The following is an 18945-nucleotide window of genomic DNA, read 5'->3' as shown; positions in this document are numbered from 1 at the left end:
CTACTCTTTCAAACACTTCAACATTCTTGTTTATCTGGTTAGTAGAGGGTGTAAAAGTTGACTTCGGTTTTAATCCAGAGATATTTTCCGTGAGTGTTTTTTATCGCCACTCAAAAAACCTACATAACCTAATTTTTCTAAAAAAGGCTCTTAAGTATCTTTCTAAGTCAAATATTTTTACTTTAGTTGTTGGGGCAAAACTGAAACCTTTTCCCAAAACCTTCTCCTTTGCCCTACTTAGAGTTCTCTCTTTGATAGGTTAATAATGGGAAACTTCTTTATCTCCAAATATCTCTGATTTCTTGTTTTCAAATACTGCTGGGGTTGATAGTTCCTCATAGGCTGGTCCCTTCCACAGTTTGGGTTGTTCCTGTGCCCCTGTCTTTGTCGTTGCTCTAAAAAAGCCTCATACTCTGAGCTCAAATTTTGTGCTCTCTGTTCCTGTCTAGGGGGCTCCTCCTAATCGCTAGTGGACCCTGATATTTCCAGGAAGGTAACCTGTTTCTTGCCCCCTCTTGAGTACACAGGTGTGTATGTTCTTTTTTCTGCTGATTGTACTCTTTATTAGGTTATGAGTATACTATTTCAGAGCTAAATTTCTCAATGTCCTTTTTTAGTTTATTTGTTTTTTTGTTCATTGAGTATTCCCTATATCCATTAAATTCCCTATCCATTTCTTCTAACTTCCTTTTTGCTTCCTCAAGTGCTACACTTTCCTTTATGCTGCATTCCAGTTCTTCGATGGCCCTTTTCGCTATAATAATGGTCTCCTGGGTTGTTTCGATAATTAATAGAATCCAGTCTTGGCTACTTCAGTTGGCTATTAGCGCCCAGGCTTCTATGAATTTTCTATTTTCAACAAATAGCCGTGGTTACTTTTTAATTTGAGACCCAAAAATGATTAATGTGCTCATTGTGGATTGAGCCTATCTCGTATGGTTGTAAATACGGGCTGACCATATGGTGTAAGCGGGTGGTCCACACAAAGAGTTGAATATGTGAGGTTTGGTTGAGATCCACCACTGGGGATGATTGAACTGGAGGGTGGAGTCCGTAGATGACTTATATGAGTCATCCAGTATTTGCAGTTTTGGTGCCACATGATATAATTGAAATGCAGGGGGAGACAAGAAATATTTAAACTCTTGAATGGAAAATGAATAACTTTTTATCATTTGATTATTTGGTAACAAATAATGTCACAATTAGTAATATTGATGTATTTATGTATAGGTTGTACAGACAACGGTTTTAAAGAGGGACACAAATCTTGGTCTTGAAAAAGGTGGTAGGTATATGTACAATACCACCGAATCGCGTTGACGCATTGGACAGACTTAATCCTTTGGGCACTTCGGCATATTTGACGAAAAAGTTTGCATTAATCAAATGCCTATGTTGACTGCACATATGGACTAGTCTACAAACTACAAATAAGTGTATTGCCGTATATGTTTTGTCTTTCTTTTGTCTCTTTTTTCTTTCTCATAAAAAAAGAATAATTTACATGTTTTTCTCCCGCCATTGGGTTTTTTAGTGTATTTTATTGTGCTGTTACGAAATGTAGTCTGACTTTACAATTGGACCCTATGGGCCCTTTGACCCTTGTGCGATAAATAGACTATGTTGCATTAGGCCTTTTTTTCAAGAAATATTTTTTAACGTATGGATTCCTTTTTTGCATTATGGTGTGATAATATTATAGACTATTTTTAATAAATCTGTTATACTTTCTCTACCATTTGAGTATTTGTGGCACCACAACTATTGAATTTTGAGTTTGAGAATACATATATGAAGTATGAATGAATGCTGTATCGAGTGAAGAAGGATACGTAAGTGAGTCTAATACCAAAGGGAATATTTATTTCACATTTCAGTACAAATACTAAACACATTGCCTCTAGAATAAGCCTGACTGCTCTGTGCAAAGCTACCAAGGCGGTGAGCAGGGGTAATCTTAGATATATAACCTACTTAGTAGAGTGGATGCCTGGGTGAAGGGCAGTGAGGTAACAGATTAGCAAGGGTTGTACAAGTTGTTTGTATGGGAGCACTTATGTACTCTTTGTTTTCCAGAGCTGCTCCAGCACTTGAATGACTGTAAGCTTACTGACCCCAGGAAGCTTGCTTAGGAGGCGGACGGCTGGGTGAGCACCAGGGTCCACAAGAGGTTGAATGTGGGAGACTCAGCCTAAAGTGGGCAGGGTCCCCAACAGGAGGAGGGGGAGGTCAAGGGAGACACAGACAGGTGAACTCTGAGGGTGAGTTGGTGATCTCAGAGGGTGGGAGTCGTCACTTCCACCAGGTGACAGTGGAAGGGGTCCCACATTACCACCTTACAGAAAATTCTCCCCTGAAGAAGGGACATGCGAGTCCCGAAATGCATTGGGCCAATGGGCTTATTGTTAACAATGCAATGAACAATATGTGTAATCTTTCATAAGTATTAATTTTGGATCGCATCACAATCAATATGTGATGTTTTTGTGAAAATGTGCAATAACAAACATATGTTCTAAAACACTGAGTTATTTGTTTTGCTAAACAAGATTTTGAACTTATATGTTCATTCGAAACAGTGCATACTACAATCCGTTCCTCAACCTGTATCCCATTTTAGTTTAACCAGTCTGTGACGTCAACACATACCAGTAGCATAGCACTCGTGGTTTAGAAAATGTATATTAGAAATACAGAACAATTGAGTGCACCCTCACCACCAACTTATAGGAGAAAAAGATTCCCATGTCCCTTCCGACAGGATGGAGGTTGTGGTGGGCGGGGCCCGGGCAACCCATTTTCAACTCCGTTGCTTTGAGTGTTCCCAGCTAGGACACAAGAAGGGGCACTCTGGCTGTCCTAAGAAACCCCCCACTGGTGGCCCCCCTACTAAGGGTGACCAATGTGGCCTTAGGGACAGGTAGTCCCCACGGGCAGGTCGTAGACCATGCTGTCATCTACCTTAGTTTGGAGGTGAACTCAGAGGGTGAGTTGGTGATCTCAGAGGGTGGGAGTCGTCACTTCCACCAGGTGGCAGTGGAAGGGGTCCCAGTCACTGCCCTGAGGGAAACTGGGGCTAGCCAGACCATGGTTGTGGCAATTCTAGTTTCCCCAGAGCAGTACACGCCAATTGCGTAGAGTGATTTCAGCCCATGGGCTGGACGTTTTCCGCCCTATGGCCCTCTTGTCCCTAGAGTGAGGTGGAGAGGTGACCCAGAGAAGGGTCATAGTTAGTCCCCAGATGCCCATAGACTGCGGGGAATGAGTTGCTGCCAGTGTCAGGGGAACTGTGAGGGGTGGCCACCAAAGACACACTAACAGTTCAATTTTCTGGGGGTACCACTCCAAACTGGAAGCTATAGGACCCCAGCAAGGAGGACAGGGTGGAGAAGAGCCTACACCTGTCCCCTACTCAGCTTGAGGGTACAGACCCTAAGTTGAATGACCAGTCTCAGGATACCACCCATGAACTGGTTGGAGGTGGAGTGGAAAAAGGGTGCCATGCACCTGGGGCTACTGCCCCACTTTGAGAAACCTGAGAGGGTAGAGACCCCTGGATAGCCTGGGTCCTGGCACTTGACACTGACAGCTGTCAGTGACCTCTGTTGGTTGTTGCCCTAATGGCTAGAGGTTTCCCTGGGTTGGGGACAGAAGTCAGACCCAAGGGATGGAATGGGCCACATCACACTGTAGGCCATGGTGGTACTGTCTGCATACTGGGATGCATCTGTGAGCAAAGTAAGGTTAGGTGCCGCACAGATGGAGTCCACAGATGAGGAGAAGCGTTTCCCATGGGTCAGTTCAGTGGGCCCTGAGAGTACAGACAGAGGGATCCAACTGGGATCAAAGAGGTGTAGGACTGGAATTTGTCCCTGCAGTAGCAAGCCAGGGTCCATGTTCTATCGCCCTAAGCAGGGAAGTCCTTCAAGGTATTGAATCCTCTGATATGCCTTTAGGCTGGAAGGGGATTGCGTTGGACATTGGCCTTTTTGCAGGGTTATCCCCAAACGTTTTGCCTTCTTCCTCCTCTGTTTTGATTTCATTTTTGCTGGTTTTAAGACTCTGGGCACTTTACCACTGCTAACCAGTGCTATAGTGCAGGTGCTTCCTTTCTAAAATGTAATGGTAATGTTTTTCTCTCTGTTTGATGAATTTGATTTACTAGTAAGTCCCACTCTTCTCGACTCTATGCCCTACCACTCTACAACACTCCACTCTATGCCACTCCACAACACTCCGATTCATTATACCCTATACCCTAGTCCACTCTATGACACACTATGCCATGCCATTCTACTCCATTGCACTGTACAACACTCTACTCCAATCTACGCCAGGCCACTCTAAGCCACTCTCCGCTTCGATACTCTACAAACTCCAATGTGCATCACTTCATTCTACAACACTCCACGACAATCTGTGTCACTTAACTACGCTCTACGCCACTCCACGCTGCGCCACTCTACTTTGACACGTTACTACACTCTGCGGCACTTCATTCCACTCTAAGTCACTCCACTGCACTGTACGGCACTCTACTCCGCTCTACCCTCCTCCACTCTATCTCCCTCAACTCTATGTCACTCTACTCTACCCCACTCTACTCCACTCTATTCCCCTCAAATCTACATCCCTAAACACCCCTCCACTCTATGCCACACCACTCTATGTGACTCTACTCCACTCAACGACACTCCACTCTAGGACACTCCACTCCACGATAATCAACTCAATGACACTCTACTCCATTACACTCTACAACACTCTACTCCACCCTATGACACTTCACTGTAGGCCACTCCACTCCACGACTCTCCAGTCTACGACCCTTCACTCTATGACCCTCCACACCACTCTACGACAGTCTACTTTCGGACACACAATGCCACTCCATGATCCTCTATGACACCCATTGCCACTTTACTACACTCTATGCCACTCCACTCTATTACAATTTGCTCCACTCTATACTAAGCCACTCCACTCTAAAGCACTCCACTGTATGACACTTTGCTCCACTCTAGGCCCCTCCAATCTATCCAATCTACTCCTTTCTAGGCACTTTTCTCCACTCTATGCCACTCCACTCCACTCTGACACTTTACTCAATGGCACTCCACTCCCCTCTGTGACCCGCCACTCTACTACACTCGACTGTCCATGACACTCTACTCTGTGCTACACCGCTCTACTCCATGTCACTCTACGCCGCTCACTGCCACTCTATTCTATGCCACTCCACTCTACGACACTCTATGCCACTTTACTTCACTCTATGCCGCAACACTCTATGACCCTCCACAACACTCTACGACAGTCTACTTTTGGACACACATTGCCACTCCATGATCCTCTATGACACCCTTTGCCATTTTGCTCCACTCTACGCCACTCTACTCTATTACAATTTACTCCAGTCTATGCTATGCTACTTCACTCCACTTTATGACACATTGCTCCGCTCTATGCCCCTCCACTCTACTCCTTTCTAGGCACTTTTCTCCACTCTATGGCACTCCACTCCACCCTACGACACTTCACTCAATGGCACTCCACTCTTTGCCCCACCAGTCTACTTCACTCTACTTCACTCTACTCCACTCAACGATTGTCCATGACACGCTACTCTATGCTACACCACTCTACTCTATGCCTCTCTACGCTGCTCAATGCCACTCTATTCTATGCCACTCCACTCTACGCCACTTTACTTCACTCTACGCCACAACACTCTATGCCCCTCCATTCCTCTCCACTCTATGCCACTCCACACTATGCCACTCCACTCTACGTCACTCCACAACACTATGTCACTGTGAGACCGGCCTCACGGCGTTGCCCTCCCCATCGTCCCGCCAACCTGCGACCACCCTCAAGACACGACATCCCCGACTCCGGCCGCCCCAGCCACCCCCGATCCACGGGCCGGCCAGAGACCTGACAAACTCAACACCCTACCACGCATGCCCAACCGAGGGAGCGGGAACCCTCGAGCCAGACCCAGAGGCGCCAGCCCAGTCACACCTCGGGTCGCCTTCCCCGGGAGGACTCAATCGGCCACCAGTCCCCTGGGGAGCAGGCGCCTCCCCTACCGAGCGTCTGGGGTCCCTCCCAGACCCACCTGAAAAGACCAAAGAAGTGAGCGGCAGGAAATCCCGCCGAACCCCCTCCGTCACCCCAGTCCCCCCTCTGCGAGCACTCCGGACTTCAAAGAACCAGCGGAGTATAACAAGGGGTGCCGGAGGAACAAGGGCAGAGAAGACCTGGAACCACCTGAGCCTGCTGACGCTGTCGCGGCTCCTGAACACTGAAGTCACCTGGGCCTGCTGAGTGACTCGCGGCCTCTTGCTATTGAACCATCTGAGCCCCGCGGACGAGGTCGCGGCTCCCGAACACTGATCCACCTAGGCCTGCTGAGTGACTCGCGGCCCCCCAGCTATTGAACCATCTGAGCCCTGCGGACGGAATCGCGGCTCCTGAACTCCGATCACCTGTGCCTGCTGAGAGACTCGCGGCGCTCCCCTTGAGGACGACTCGATAAGAGGTCGCCCAGAGACTCGACACCCTCCAGCTCGAGGATTGTGAGCTTCCGCAGGGTATTTCGCAGAGACACTATCTTGAAAGACTGTCCCGTTACCCCCATTCCCCACGACTGATTGTGGTACGTTGTGCCACTGCTGTACTATTTGCCTTTGGGTCATAAAGATCCCTGAAATCATCGATAAAAGAACTTATCATCCTACAGAGAATACGTGTGGTGTCCCTCTGTTCACAGTGCAGATCAGGGTGTGCGCGCCTGGTTCGGCTTACTTGGGAGAGGTGGGTCAAAGGGGTGGGCAAGACGTGTATCGAACCCTCTTCCGGCAGACGCCTTTCCAACATTTGGTGGCAGACGACGGGATCCGAGCCGACACCGAAGGAGAGCGTGCAGTAAACGACTGACGCACTACCAAACAGAAATGGAAGGAGAAACCTCCCTGGGTGCCACAGGTACCGAAATAAGCTCACCGTTCCGAGAAGATCAATTGGACTATTACACGCATAGAGAACTAAAACAGTTTTGCAAAGACCTTGGCATCGCTACCACCGGACTGAGCACAAAGGAAGACTACCAGAAGGTACTGAAAGCCTGGGTCGAGACGGGGGCGCCCCCGACCCAAACGGAAAGAGACTCTACCCATGAACAAACAAGCACCCCGGCGAGAAACAATGGGCCAGAGGGGAACCTGTCCTCCGAGGAACTAGCGGACCGAGAGAGAAGCCGCAACCACGAACTGGAACTGGCAAAACTAAAAATCGAGGGAGAGATAAAACTGGCAGAGAAGAAGTTAGCCGTCGAGCAGTTACGGCTACAAGGGGAACTCGAAGAGAAGAGACTCCAAAGGGAGCACGACGAAAAGAAACTCCAGCTAGAACATGAACGCGGCCTGAAGGAAATTGAGTGGCGGGCTAGACACGAAAAGTCACAGCCGCCCGGGAATCCCCAGCCCGCTCCCGCCGGGGAAACCAAAGTTCACATCCCCAAGGATGTGGTCAAGGAGTATTATAAGAACGATGATATCCAGCAGTGGTTTAAAGCCTACGAAGTCGCCATGACCTCTCACCGAGTCCCGCAGAAGGATTGGGGGGCTGGCCTATGGGGCCGGTTCTTGAGTGAAGGAAGGGACACTCTGCTCGATCTGCCCTCCGCGGTCATGAACTCCTACAGCCACATGAAGGAAGCCCTCGTGGGCCGGTACGGACTCACCCCCGAAATGTACCGACAACGGTTCCGAGATTGCAAAAAGATACCGGGCACCACGTGGGTCGAATACGTGAACTTTTACAGCCGAGCTCTGGACGGTTGGATCAAGGGCAGCAAGGTCTCCACCTTCGAAGAACTGTTCGATCTGATCGCCTGGGAACATTTAGCGGCCAATTGCTTTATAGAACTGCGCCAGCATCTCCTAGACAGTAAACTCACCGACTCTAGGAAGCTGGCTGCTGAGGCTGATCGTTGGGTGAACACCCGGGCCACCCGGGGCCCCGTGGGGGACTACGGCCGCAACAGTCAGGGTCCCCCCCGCCAGAGGGGCGGAGGGAACCACGGCCGACCAAGAGACTTTGCCGGGGGGTCCTCCACCAGCCCCCCCAGCAGCCCACCAGCGGCGGGTTCGGCCCCGTCTCCAGCCAGCACCGGAGCCCCAGGACGACCAGGTCCACGAGCTAGGATCACCTGCTTCCGCTGCCAGCAGCCCGGACACTACGCCAATGACCCCCAGTGTCCCCAGTATCAGCGAACCACAACGACCAACCCCACGACCCGGCAGATGGCCTCCGTGGCTCTGGGGGAAGAAATGGAAGACTCCGAGGAATGGGAACCGGCGGCCATGGCCCTGGTCTCCCTTGGGGATCGAGAGATGGTCCCCGGGACACCCTTGCCCGCCAACACAGAGAAATACCGACAGCAGGTGACTATCAACGGCCACCGAGTTGAGGGCCTTCGCGACACCGGGGCGAGTGTCACCGCGGTCCACCGCAGCCTAATTTCCGAAGACCAGATCCTAGCCGGGGCCCTCTGTCCGGTCGTATCCTCCGACAATTCTGAGAGCCTCTGCCAGATGGCCCTGGTGCCCTTCGAGTGGGGAGGGGTCTCCGGAGAACTGAAGGTAGCGGTCCGGAACTCGCAGCCCGTAGACTGCCTCCTGGGCAACGACCTGGAAAATTCCCCGTGGGGGCAGGTAGAACGAAGAGCCCACCTACAGATGATGGGCCTACCGGAATGGGTCTGCGCCACCACGCGCTCCATGACCGCACGAGTGGCCCCCTCCAAGGGCGGTGAAGCCCTCTTACCGAACACTTTCCCCGAGAACAGGGACCCCCTACCAGAAGCAGACAACCCTCCTTCCGAGGAAGAAGGAGACACTAACCCAGGGGGAGGACCGGAACCTTCCGCCCCAGAGGCCCAGATGGAACCCGAAGAACTGCCCGAGTTGGCCCAGTGGCACTGCGAAGGGGGGCCCTCCCGCGAAGAGTTCTGCCAGGAACAGACCACTTGCCCCTCCCTCGAGGGACTTAGACAACAAGCCGAAGCCCAGGTCGCCGGTGATCAAACCGGAACCCATTGGGTTTATTGGGACAACGGCCTCCTCTACAGCGAGCAAAAGTCAGCCGAGCTAGGCGCAGCACGAGTACTGGTGGTACCCCTGCGGTTCCGGAGCCTCCTCCTGGGCCTGGCCCACGATGTACCCTTGGCAGGACACTTAGGCCAAGACAAGACATACCAGCGATTGGTGACCCACTTCTATTGGCCCAAGATGCGAGCGAATGTAGAAACACACTGCAAGTCCTGCCTCACGTGCCAGGGCAGTGGGAAGAGTGGAGGAAAACGCAAAGCTCCCTTACAACCGTTCCCCGTTGTAAGTACCCCGTTCGAGTGGGTCGGCATCGACATCGTGGGACCCCTGGATCCGAAGACCGCCCAGGGCCACAGATTCATCCTCGTCCTGGTGGACCATGCCACCCGCTACCCCGAGGCCATCCCCCTCCGCACCGTGACGGCTCCCGTGGTGGGCCGGGCTCTCATGGGGATCTTCTCCCGGGTCGGATTTCCCCGCGAGGTTGTGAGTGATCGCGGCACGAACTTTATATCCCGCTACATGAAGTCCCTGTGGCAGCAGTGCGGAGTCACGTATAAATTCACGACCCCCTACCACCCCCAGGGCAACGGCCTGGTGGAGCGCTTCAACCGAACTCTGAAGGGAATGATCCTGGGCCTCGAAGAGCCCCTGCGCCGGAAGTGGGACGTCCTCCTCCCTTGCCTCCTGTTCGCGTACCGGGAGGTTCCCCAAAAGTCTCTGGGGTTCAGCCCCTTCGAACTGCTGTACGGACATCCCGTTCGAGGGCCCCTAAGCCTGGTCAAAGAGGGCTGGGAGACAAGCCCCCGGGGGACACCCCCAGATGTGTTCCGCTACATCCTGGCGCTCCGCAACCAGACGAGGAAGTTTAGGGAACTTGCAGAGGCTAACCTCGAGGCCAGCCAAGAAGAAATGAAGCGCTGGTATGACCAGAACGCAACCTTGGTCGAGTTCCAGCCGGGCCAGCAGGTTTGGGTCATGGCTCCGGTGAGACCCTGCGCCCTACAAGACAAATGGACTGGTCCATTCAAGGTGGTCGAACGGAAGAGCCAGGTCACGTATCTGGTCGACGTACAATCCCCACGGAACCCCCTCCGGGTCCTCCACGTAAACCGTCTCAAGCCCCACTTCGTAAGGACAGAGCTGAGTTTGCTACTGGCCACCGATGAGGGGGCAGAAGAGGACACTGAACCCCTGCCCGATCTCCTGTGCACAAAAGAACTGGACGGTTCCGTGGAGGGTGTGAAACTGTCGGACACCCTCACTCCCCAGCAGGCCGACGACTGCCGCCAGCTGCTCGGACAATTCGCAGACCTTTTCTCCCTCATTCCAAGGGTGACCGACTGGTGTGTCCACGACGTGGACACCGGCGACTGCCCACCTGTGAGACACCGAGCCTACCGGGTGCCTGACCGGGTCCGCACCTGCATCAAGATCGAGGTACAGAAAATGCTCAACCTAGGGGTCATCGAGCCCTCCGACAGCCCCTGGGCCAGCCCGGTGGTTCTGGTCCCGAAGGCTGCCTCCCCAGGGGTCGCCCCCGAACTAAGATTCTGTGTAGACTATCGGGGGCTCAATGCGGTCACCCGCGCAGACGCTCACCCTATTCCCCGAGCCGACGAGCTCATCGACCGCCTGGGGGCCGCCCAGTTCCTCAGCACTTTCGACCTGACCTGCGGGTACTGGCAGATCACTCTCACTGAAGGGGCGAAAGAGCGCTCTGCCTTCTCCACGCCAGATGGCCACTACCGCTTCAGGGTCATGCCGTTCTGGATGAAAAACGCCCCAGCCACGTTCCAGCGGTTGGTGAACAAGGTCCTGGCCGGACTCGAGGAGTTCAGCGCAGCGTACCTTGACGACATCGCCGTATTCAGCTCTCAATGGCACGAGCATCTCCAGCACCTCCGACAAGTACTAATGGCCCTGCGCCAAGCGGGCCTGACAGTGAAAGCCAGCAAATGCCAGCTCGGACAAGGCTCCGTGGTCTACCTGGGGCATCAGGTGGGCAGCGGCCAGGTCGCCCCTCTCCAGCCGAAGATCGATGCCATCAAGTCCTGGGAGCCCCCCACCACGCAGACAGAGGTTCGGGCCTTCCTGGGCCTTACAAGGTACTACCGGAGGTTCATGAAAAATTATGGTAGTATCGCAGGGCCCCTCACAGAGTTGACCTCCAAAAAGCTTCCGCAGAAGGTGCAGTGGACCCCCCAGTGTCAGCAGGCGTTCGACGCCTTGAAAACCGCCATGTGCACCGCTCCCGTACTCAAGGCCCCCGACTACTCCCGAGAGTTCGTGGTCCAGACCGACGCATCCGAACATGGCATCGGGGCCGTGCTCTCGCAGTTCGACGACAAGGGCATTGATCAGCCCATAGCCTTCATCAGCCGAAGGCTGCTGCCGAGAGAGCAGCGTTGGAGCACTATAGAGCGAGAGGCCTTTGCCGTAGTCTGGGCCCTCAAGAAACTGCGGCCCTACTTGTTCGGAACCCATTTTCGAGTACAGACGGACCACCGGCCCTTGCAGTGGTTAATGCGGATGAGGGGGGAGAACCCCAAGCTACTACGATGGTCCATCTCTCTCCAAGGGATGGATTTCACTGTCGAACATCGCCCCGGGACGGATCATGCCAACGCCGACGGCCTGTCCCGGTTCTTCCGCTTCGGCGAGGAGAACCCCCAGTGGATGGGTAGTTCTCCACGCCTTTCAGCTGGGGGGGACGCGTGTGAGACCGGCCTCACGGCGTTGCCCTCCCCATCGTCCCGCCAACCTGCGACCACCCTCAAGACACGACATCCCCGACTCCGGCCGCCCCAGCCACCCCCGATCCACGGGCCGGCCATAGACCTGACAAACTCAACACCCTACCACGCATGCCCAACCGAGGGAGCGGGAACCCTCGAGCCAGACCCAGAGGCGCCAGCCCAGTCACACCTCAGGTCGCCTTCCCCGGGAGGACTCAATCGGCCACCAGGCCCCTGGGGAGCAGGCGCCTCCCCTACCGAGCGTCTGGGGTCCCTCCCAGACCCACCTGAAAAGACCAAAGAAGTGAGCGGCAGGAAATCCCGCCGAACCCCCTCCGTCACCCCAGTCCCCCCTCTGCGAGCACTCCGGACTTGAAAGAACCAGCGGAGTATAACAAGGGGTGCCGGAGGAACAAGGGCAGAGAAGACCTGGAACCATCTGAGCCTGCTGACGCTGTCGCGGCTCCTGAACACTGAAGTCACCTGGGCCTGCTGAGTGACTCGCGGCCTCTTGCTATTGAACCATCTGAGCCCCGCGGACGAGGTCGCGGCTCCCGAACACTGATCCACCTAGGCCTGCTGAGTGACTCGCGGCCCCCCAGCTATTGAACCATCTGAGCCCTGCGGACGGAATCGCGGCTCCTGAACTCCGACCACCTGTGCCTGCTGAGAGACTCGCGGCGCTCCCCTTGAGGACGACTCGATAAGAGGTCGCCCAGAGACTCGACACCCTCCAGCTCGAGGATTGTGAGCTTCCGCAGGGTATTTCGCAGAGACACTATCTTGAAAGACTGTCCCGCTACCCCCATTCCCCACGACTGATTGTGGTACGTTGTGCCACTGCTGTACTATTTGCCTTTGGGTCATAAAGATCCCTGAAATCATCGATAAAAGAACTTATCATCCTACAGAGAATACGTGTGGTGTCCCTCTGTTCACAGTGCAGATCAGGGTGTGCGCGCCTGGTTCGGCTTACTTGGGAGAGGTGGGTCAAAGGGGTGGGCAAGACGTGTATCGAACCCCCTTCCGACAGACGCCTTTCCAACAGTCACTCCACTCTACAATACTCCACGCCCCTCCACTCTGTCACTCTACTCTACGACACTCCACTCTGTGCCACCCCAGTCTATGCCACTCTCCGCTACACCACAACGTTTTAGTTATGCCAACCAGCATCCACGCTGGTGCACAACTAGGCTAAAACACATTGTCATTGTATAGAGAGACCTATAGGCTTTGCTAATGCTTGTTTTATGGCTTTTCAAACAGTGATGGCCAACCACAGAAGCCCTAGTTCAAAGCATAACAAAAGCACGTGTTACTAAACCAGATAGATGCATACGGACTCTACCAACATTTTTCATTGTACATTTAACTTAGAACAAAATTTTACTTTATAATTGCTAAAGACGTATTTTTATTTCTTGATGTGTTTTTATCTGATTTGTATGTATGGTCATGTGATTGTTGTATCTGACATCACATGTTTCGAAACAACTGCTTTTGTTTTAGTGCCACCTCGTTATTCTGTGAGGATTGGTACGATCCAAGCAAGTCCTTTATCTTGGCAGATCAAGAAACGGCGGAGCTACTAATACCCAGAAGGGAGGTCAGAGGCAGGGAGCACCGCAGAGCGCGGCAAGTCCAGGGGGATAGGCGGGATACGAGAGAGAGAGAGAGAGAGAGAGAGAGAGATGGCCATGGCCTATGAAGTCTGAGAGGGCTAGAAAAACGCAGTCCGTTCTGGATTGAATTAAAGTGAGACACAGGTACACCGGCTCTGAACCGCAGGTGGGTCTAATAGGGAATTAAACACCTCAAATCTGATGCCCCGTCCGAGCCACTGAACCGCACAGCAGACAGGAGAGTCGAAGGACAAATTCACCCATTCCAAAATCTGGGGACCAAGATTGGTTAAAAAGTGAAATCAGATATTCTATGCGTGGCCACCAGGAGGCGCACAAAGGTTTTCAGAAACAGCAGCATCGCAGATCAGCACGCGAGTGGCAAACTGACTCTGAAACCCCGGAGGAAACAAGAAGCAGAGAAACATCAACTAAGAGCCCCAGACGAGACGAGTACACCCGCGATAAGAGTGGCTCCTGCTCTGTGATCCAGGGAGATAAGCGAGAGTGCCCCAGTGCTTATTACCCACTTATTAAAAGACGCGTAACTCTGAACTGGCCGCAACAGCAGGTGCAGCCGTGACAATCAAAGGACGGGGCTGCGTGCCCTGAAGCCTGAGGCGCCCGAGATAGGCGACTCCGTCCCAGAGCACCCAGGAGGGATACCAGAGAGCAAGGGAGGGCGCGCCCCTGAGCCCTCCTACCCTAGTGGAGACAGCACCCGAAAGGTCTCACAAATGGTGCTAAGGATTCCCCTCCGCAGATCCGTCAGCCTCAACCCTGACCACCAACCCCCCTCCGGCCCCGCAGAGATGACCGGACCCGCTCCCTTAAAGATGGAGGCAAACGTGCTGGTGACGGGGGCAGACAGCGTGGGCAAATCAGGTAAGAGAATCAGACGCGGGGGCTGCCGGTGACATGGTCGCTCATGGGGCTAATTCATATTGCAGATATTTGTTTGAAACCTCAGGTCAAAGGTTCACACCTTTTCTAGCTCCGCTCTTCATCCTCCAAGGGTAAAATATGTGTGCCTTTGAGTTGGAAAATTATAACATCTAATATTCAGTTGGCAACTGACTACTGTTTGTAGTGTGCGCCATGTAGATCAAATTTTATTTTTGTAAAATGTGTACAGTGCGAAAGAGGGCTACTTTTTTGTAAAATGTGTATCCTCCGTTTGAAAGAAGGCTTGCCGGAGCCCCAGGTTTAATGTTACGATTGGCTGGGAGATTGCATTTACTGTGCTCCGTATGTTAGTGGTGTGTGCCCTCACAAAAATATATAGTCCAGTTACTGATGGATAATTCGGGAAATGTGGGCGTCCAAGTTGCAAGTGGAGGAGAACGGTTCACTTTCTGTATTGAAGGCTAGTATTGTTGCTCAGAGGGTTAATGGGTCCCCTGCAGTGCTCTGTGCACATATCGAAGGCCCAGCTCCCATAATAACCCCTACCTCCTGAGGTTGGTTTAGTGAGTAAGTCGAGTCGGAACATAGGAGCAATGTTTAATTACAGCAAGTGGCCCTGGTCAGAGTTTAGTATTATATTCAATTCTGGTCATTTTTGGGATCGGTCGGATAGGGTGTGAGACGCCAAATTATAAAATGTTTTAATTGATATTGCTCAAAAATTGCTAACCCCTTTTCCCTAAGAGTCGTTTTCGATTCCGGATGTGCTGTGTGCACTGTAGACACAAACAGTTTCTGAAGCATGTTTATCCTGAGTCCACGGTACGTGAGGATGTCAGGGTTATCTGCAATTCGGCAGCACGTCGCTCCAGATGTTAATTGTAGTCACATGCGTTTTTGTAAGCACTGTTTTTCCGTGCCGTCTTTTTCATACAAGAAAAAAACAGTCGTAAAGTAAACACAGACATATGTAATCCCTGTGGCCATTTGCTCTCAATTTAAGAGATATATTGTGTCTTTCCTCAGCTTTGACAGTGCGATTTCTAACCCGAAGATTCATCGGCGAATATGGAGATTTGGGTATGTTATAATCTCTCACATCTCCCTCATACATGATTTGTGTTCAGATTTCATTATGTATTGTTGCAGCTTTCATAGTGAGTTTTTCCAAAACAGGTTCCTGTTGCAGATATGAATGAAATGCAGATGTGGGGCGCAAATGTTAATTAATGACACTCTAAGCTCATTACACTAGGGCCATTGGAATTTGAAAGCTGACCATGTACAAAATCCGAGGCAGAGTTTATTGCATTCCCCATAGGAGGAAATGCCAATACCGTGTCTGTTTTTGCATAATTAGTGTGTTATCCACCGTACATCAGTTACTAATGCTAAAAACGCTGCAGCCTTTTATTGCAGGAAGTCTTCAAAATAATATTGCAAATAATTACATGATAAGAGGGTCGGACTGGTACAGAAAATAGGACCTGGCGCCAAATTAAAAGTAGCCCCACTAGCGAATCAGATAGAAAAGGGGCCCACGTTTGCAAATCAGGGCAGCTGTACACTTGTAAAGACAAGCTGTATGAGTGCTTTGCAAGGTATGAGAGACTGCAGGTATTTGTGGTTTCTGCAGGGAATATTCGTGGTAATATAAGGGAAATCAACAGTAAAACTCTGCCCCACCACACCTTGAAAGAGGCCTACAAACAGCCAAAAAACCAGCGCATGCGCTGATCCGTGGGACCTTTGTCAGTCTGACCATGTATGATAAAACAATCAAAACTGTTAACAAAAGACAAACAGCATCACTGCAAGTAATTACAGGTTAAAGTTTTTTTATTCTCTAGAAATGCGACAGTCGTTTTAATATGCATTTAGTCACAATAAATGCTACTCTTTTCTCCAGTTCACCTCCTACCTTTTAGAATAAATTGCATTGAGCGAACTGAAACTGTGCTCTGCATCAGTAGAATGTGTCGCACTGGTCAGTGACAGCTGGCAGACTTCGGAAGGTGCGGGGCGTGAATGGCTCCTACTGCATGCGAGCAAGATCGGAAAGGCCTGGTGCTGGTCTCCTCGCGTGGTCGGACTAAAACATGACCCCCCCCCCCCCTCCCGACCCGCCCGTGATGAGTGGGTCACTGACGATTAGTTGCTGTTTTTCTGATGAATTGTATTTGTTTTATTCTACTGCCTTATGATGCTCTGTGCACGTTATTGATTTGTAATGGCCGAATAAAGTTACAATAATGATGGTGACTTCTCACAAAGAGATGGGGCAGGATGGGCTCTTCTCTCAAGAAAAACAGACAAAAACAGTGACAATTTCAAAACAAATCGGATAAAAAGTCATAGACTAACAGACAGTTATGTCAAGCAAACTTTGGAAATATTACTTTACATGTAGGGTATGGCACACACGCCTGGCAGTCCACATTTTTCAGCACACTGTCTCTAGAAATTGGGGTAAAACTCACATTATCATATTCCAGGGCTACCTGATTTATGTTGCACTAAATTTACTTTTTTTCATTTTGCCCTATCTTAGTGGCTTCTCAATCCTATACTATGAGGCAGGAACTATTTGGAAGGGCAGGCGGGATAGTCAAAAGTTTCACAGACCTCACAGTCTCAGTTTGTGAACAATGGGGCTGTCTCAGGTTAGAAAGATCTCTCAGGCTGAACCACTGGAGCTACTCTTCAGAGTAAAGACACCGTATGGGCTCAGAGCACGGGCAGGTCTCCTAGGTTGCGGCAATCTTATAGGCGTAAGCCTATGATAACAGTACTAGGATGGTGACATAAAACTCTATCATTATTGATGATGAAATGCTTCCACGCAAAGGATAATGCCCAGCAGAGCCCCAAAAAAGATGTCCGCCATATGCTAGCTGTAACCACCATTACGCTGTGCAGTCTTTCTGCCAACTCATCCTTTACCTCTGATGTTCAGAATAGGTTAAGTATCCCCTAAACGTGCCATGGCTGACATAATTGCATTAATAATGAGCACTATGCCTGGTGTGGTCAGGGATGAACACAACAATTCCAAGAATACCTGCAATTCGCCAACCATTCCTAAAACATGTAATTGTGACCATTATCAAAAGGGTGGCCACCATTACACCAGGGATGCCCACATTTTATCAGGAATAATGGCCATTATGCCAAGAGATGATTACCATAATTTGAAGAATGCTCGCACTATACAAGGATTCCACAATATGTGACTGACGCTGTTATGAAAGGAGTGCCATTATGTTGCCAAATATGGTCAAAGTATATCAGTGATACCCATAATTGACAGGGTCACCATCATTCCAAGACAGTCCACTATACTGCTAGTGAGTGCTATATTATTTCAAGCATTCCTAGAATATGCAGTTGTTGCAATTGTAATAACAATACAATCTTATGCCAGAGATACCATTATGTCTAGAACGGCCACTGTTATGACATTAAGACCATCAGCATCCCGGGATGGCATCTAATATGACCCAATGGTGGCCATCCGCAGCCAGTTACCTGGGTGCCCTAAAACAGATAGTTTTGACCACAGTCACATGTGCGTTCATACACACACACACATGACCACACTCACATGTGCATACGCACACACACTTGACCACACTCATGTGCGTACTCACGCACATGCAGGCTCCCTCATACACCTGGGCAAATATACAAACTACGTTGGCTCCTAATCTCCTCTGCACCTCATTTTTCCAAAATGGCATCTGCTGTTTGTGGGTTTGTGCTGATTTCTTCGGGCTTGGAGACACAATGGCTTGTAGTCTGTTCCCAGCATGGGACAGGAAGCAAGTTTGTTGCTGTCAGAAGATCTCTGCCTCTTATACCCAGGATAGGTGAGAGAACCCTCACTCAGGCATTCTGATCGGGGCTGCTTTGTAAAAGAGGACACACTTATAAGGGCAGGGATAGACAAAGGTGCAATGGCTGCCACCCACGCTCACTGTGCCACCAATGTCTGCATATGCTTCTGTCACTGGGTGAGCCTTTGTAGACTCAGAAACTGAGAGGAGGATGAAAGGGCACAGGGGATGACTAGCTTTTATTTAGTCACCATTTCTAAAATATTGACCTTATTGTCACCTTTCTGCTTAGAGCAATTATCTCCTCCAGCATTTAAAAAATTTGGCCTGAATTCCCTGCCACTTGACTAAATCCATATCCCTTTATAAGGTGGCTCTGGTAATCAGATTGGCAGTTTTTAGACTCTTAGATGTCAGGATTTAAGATCAAGACACATTCTGTCATATGAACATTTTTCTTTGGAGTTTGCTCCAGTTAGTGTACTGCACATGAAACTTAGATGTGAGAAGTTATTCTGGAGTTGTGATGCATGAAGAAACAGGTAAATGCAGTCTCATCCGCCTGCTTTCACACCCTATGCCGGCTACAAGATCTTCAGATAGCTCCCAGTCAACACCAGAAGGACTGTCATGCAGGCCCTCGTCAACAGCATGCTGGACTAAGGGAACGCACTCTATGGAGGAATCATCGCACACCTCTTGAAGAGACTACAGACAATAC

The 18945-nt window shown here is 50.8% G+C and overlaps 1 protein-coding gene across 6 annotated transcripts in view; it reads left to right on the top strand.

Annotated features, from left to right (window-relative positions):
* Window positions 1–18945, top strand: part of LOC146860521 (ras-related and estrogen-regulated growth inhibitor-like protein A) — an 86632-nt gene that overhangs the window by 19626 nt on the left and 48061 nt on the right. For 4 of the 6 annotated variants that reach the window (XM_085644432.1, XM_085644433.1, XM_085644434.1 and 1 more), the window contains exon 3: window positions 15415–15468. In XM_085644432.1, the coding sequence (XP_085500558.1) occupies window positions 15415–15468 (54 nt within the window). Of the gene's footprint in view, window positions 1–13477; window positions 14368–15414; window positions 15469–18945 lie in introns of those variants that run through there. The other 2 variants (XR_014978826.1, XM_085644430.1) reach the window with 1 other exon arrangement.

The sequence above is a fragment of the Triturus cristatus genome, chromosome 3_1, assembly GCF_964204655.1.
Source record: "Triturus cristatus chromosome 3_1, aTriCri1.1, whole genome shotgun sequence".
In the NCBI taxonomy this organism is placed as follows: domain Eukaryota; kingdom Metazoa; phylum Chordata; class Amphibia; order Caudata; family Salamandridae; genus Triturus; species Triturus cristatus.
The sequence above is the reverse complement of the archived record's forward strand: the minus strand, read 5'-3'. Positions and strand labels throughout refer to the sequence as shown.